This window comes from Neomonachus schauinslandi, chromosome 12, assembly GCF_002201575.2.
Source record: "Neomonachus schauinslandi chromosome 12, ASM220157v2, whole genome shotgun sequence".
Taxonomy (NCBI): Eukaryota; Metazoa; Chordata; class Mammalia; order Carnivora; family Phocidae; genus Neomonachus; species Neomonachus schauinslandi.
The window spans coordinates 93,624,471-93,628,037 of NC_058414.1; the positions used below are offsets into that span (position 1 = coordinate 93,624,471).

The 3,567-nt window shown below is 37.6% G+C and overlaps 1 protein-coding gene across 1 annotated transcript in view; it reads left to right on the plus strand.

Annotated features, from left to right (window-relative positions):
* LOC110582814 (probable maltase-glucoamylase 2) overlaps positions 1-958 on the plus strand; it is an 81,183-nt gene extending 80,225 nt beyond the window's left edge. Inside the window, 1 exon segment of the mRNA XM_021692830.2 lies at positions 1-958. This exon segment is cut by the window's left edge and continues 9 nt beyond it. Within this exon segment, the coding sequence (XP_021548505.2) occupies positions 1-958 (958 nt within the window).
* Positions 959-3,567: the final 2,609 nt, after the last annotated feature.

The following is a 3,567-nucleotide window of genomic DNA, read 5'->3' on the forward strand; positions in this document are numbered from 1 at the left end:
TTTCCCAGCAAGTACTCCTGGAGTTACAACTAGTACTACTGTTCCTGGTAGTACTTCCCCCACAGGTACTACTGCTAGCACTAGTACTACCCTTCCTATCATAGGCACTCCTTTCCCAACAAGCACTCCTGGAGTTACAACTAGTACTGCTCTTACTAATACCACTATGCTGTCCCCTCTAAGTACTGCTAGCACTGATACTACCCTTCCTGTCAAAACCACTCCCTTCCCAGCAAGCACTACTGATGCTAGCACCAATACTACTGTTCCAATTGCCACTACTCTTTCTCCAGTAAGCACTGATAGTACTAGCACCAACGATGCTGTTCCAGTTACAACTACTCCTTCTACAAATAGTAGTGCTGATAGTACTAGCAATAGTTTTCCTATTATGACAACTTTCTCTGGAAGTACTCATGCTAGGAACACTACTGTTGCTATGGTAACCACTTCTCCTATAAGTACTGATGTTGTTAGCACTGGCAACCATACTACTAATACCAGTTCTCCTTTCCCTACAATATCTGGTGGTAACAGTACTAGTAATACTATTCCTACAATGTCTACTCCTACAGATATTTACACTACTAGCACGAAGACCACCGCTATCCCCATCACCAATACCCTAAATAGTACAGGGAATGCAGTAAATATTACTGATGCAGATAACTCTAGCAGTGTTCCAGGTAACACCACACATGTTTCTATTCCAAATACCACAATAGCATTAGTTACCACTTTAATCACTGCTCTTCTAGACACAGCAACTCACCATCAGGTAACAACAAACTCTACAGTCAGTTATTTACCTATTATTGCAACTAATGCTACCACCAATATTATAAATACTACCACATATGCTCTAAATACTACCATTCTTGATAGAACAACAATGAATGCTTCTGCTACCATATCAACTTATATTGCAAATGTCAAAAATGCTACTCTCGTTCCATGATTACTACTCAAAGCAGGATAATTACTACAGACATCTCTTTAAAACAACTATTACAGATCTAAAAAATCAATTAAAGATACATGATCTTATGCTACATAAGTTTTCATAGATATTAACACTAGCTTTTATAGATATGGCTACTCTAAACACTGTAGACATGGCAGATATGTTTAAAGATGCATCCATGACTACTTTTATAAGTGTAATTAAAGAAGCTGTGGATACTTCTTCTGCAGCCAGAATATATACTACTATTTTAAAAATTATAACCCCTACAGCCCTATCAATTAAACTGTAGATATTTTATATATCCTCGCTAGAGACTTCACAGATGATTTTGGTATCTCAGATAATATCATATTAGGCTCTGTAAATACTATTGCTTTAGATGTAGTTATTGAAGTAACCTAACTTGTTCTTGGGTTACAGGACATGATACCATAACTGAGAACACTGGGGCTACGTGGCACTCACATGGCCACTATAGCAACAGTTGTTAATATTATAGTAATTATTGAATTAGTAATGTTAACAATCATGCCTTATTTTCCTATGGACTTTTCCACATACCATGGCTACCATTATAGCAATTCACTATTACACATCCTGAAAGTATTATCACTTCTAAAGCAATCCTAGCTGTAACCATAGATATGGAAAGTGCTACCGTTGTAGATCTTGTACATACTTGGACTCCAGGAACTAAAATAATTAAATTAAAAATATTAGATGTTACTTTTACTATCATAGGAAATAAAAAATGTGATTATAGATGTTAAAAACATAACTTCCTAAACTTTGCAACCACTACCACTGATACTCTTACTGTAAATTTGATAAGTACTTTTATTTACAGACATTAAATGCACTTCCAGGAAATTACAGTTAATTTTACTTAGGAGATAATCTTAGGCCCTTGCTGTTACCCTGAATGACTGGATTCACTTACAAAGCTCTAACTCTTCTGTAGACCAGAAATCACCCAGATGGAGAGGAATATTTAAAGATATGGCTTAGGGGAGATAGTCTCTGCCCCAGGATCAGAGTCCTTGTTTACTTTTAATTGATTGTAATCTTGTTTCCTTTTTCTCTTATCTACCAGCTTTTCCATTATTACTTCACTGTGAACTTCCCTTCTGTGTTAGAACTTTCAGCATGTTCTTGGTCTTTCATATCCAAATCTACTATTTATCCTTGGTCTGTTACTTTCTTAGATCAGCCAGACCCCATAAATAGACTCATGGTCATAATGAAATATAGCCACTTGAATGCTATTGAACGCTTAATCCTAGGACAGTATTCTCAAAATGTAGTTTGGAGACCCATGGGAGGCCACAGAACTCTTTCTGGGGTTCACAAGGTCAAATCTGTTTTCATAATACTATGCTTTTCTTTTCCTTTTTTACTCTCATTCTCTATTAGTAGACAGTGGCATTTTCCAGAGACTTTATGCTGTGTAGTGTCACAATAGATGAATATAGAAACAGATACAAGGATCTAGCTGTTTCTATTAAGATAGGCATGAAACAGATTTACAAAATATAAAATATCATTCTTTTCACTATTTTATGCTTTGAGAATATATTTGTTTTTCATAAAAATGTATTATTTATGTGAACATGCAGTTGATATATTGTTATTTTTAATGAATGAAAAAATAAATATTTTACAAGGTATTTTACAAATGACTCAAGTTTAATTTTGAAAGCACATATTAGCAGATATAAGCTACCTAAACAAAGCACAGGATCTTCACTGAGTTTGAATGTAAAGGGCTTTTTTAAAAAATATTTTATTTATTTATTTGAGAGAGAGAGAGAGAAAACATGAACAGGGGGAGGAAGAGTGGGGAGGGACAAGCAGACTCCAAACTGAGCATGGAGCCCAACTCATGGCTCGATCCCATGATGCTGACATCATGACCTGAGCCGAAATCAAGAGTCGGACACTCAACTGAGACACCGAGGCACCCCTGTAAAGAAAGTGTTTTTGAGACCACAAAGAGTTTGAGGATCACTTCCACAGTCAAATACATTATGAACTTGCCCAGCACTTAGGAACTCCAGCATCTGTGCCCTATGGTTCTAACTACACACACCCTCTACTATGAACACATCTGCACAGCCTTCTGACCTACCACCACACCTGCACTATTGTGTGGCTGGCCTGGCAGGCTTCCACGTGAGGGGCAAAGATTCTTTAGTTAGTGGCATTTTCCTTTTGGAATCTTCCCACAAGCTGCACTCTTCTGAATAAAGTTGATAGACCTTGTACCAGGGAATATATGCCTCTCAACTTGACCTTCTAACTCAAAACAAAACAAAACTCATAATACCAAACTGTACCACTGGCCTTGGTCATAGACTCCCTCACTTGTGTCTTTACCGAGGGGGCTCCAGTGCCCTTCTCTTGTTGCCACCACAAACCCTGGTACGGGACAAAGTGTTCTGTGTCCTAAGGCACATGGCGTTCTCCTGCCAGCCCACCATACCAAGGCAGATTAGCTGGCCAAAGGCTTTGCTTAAAGCACTTGGGATTTGGAAAACTGAGGATGAATTTGTTCAAACAACCATAGTTCTGTAGTTACTGAAATTCATTCCCTTTGTGTA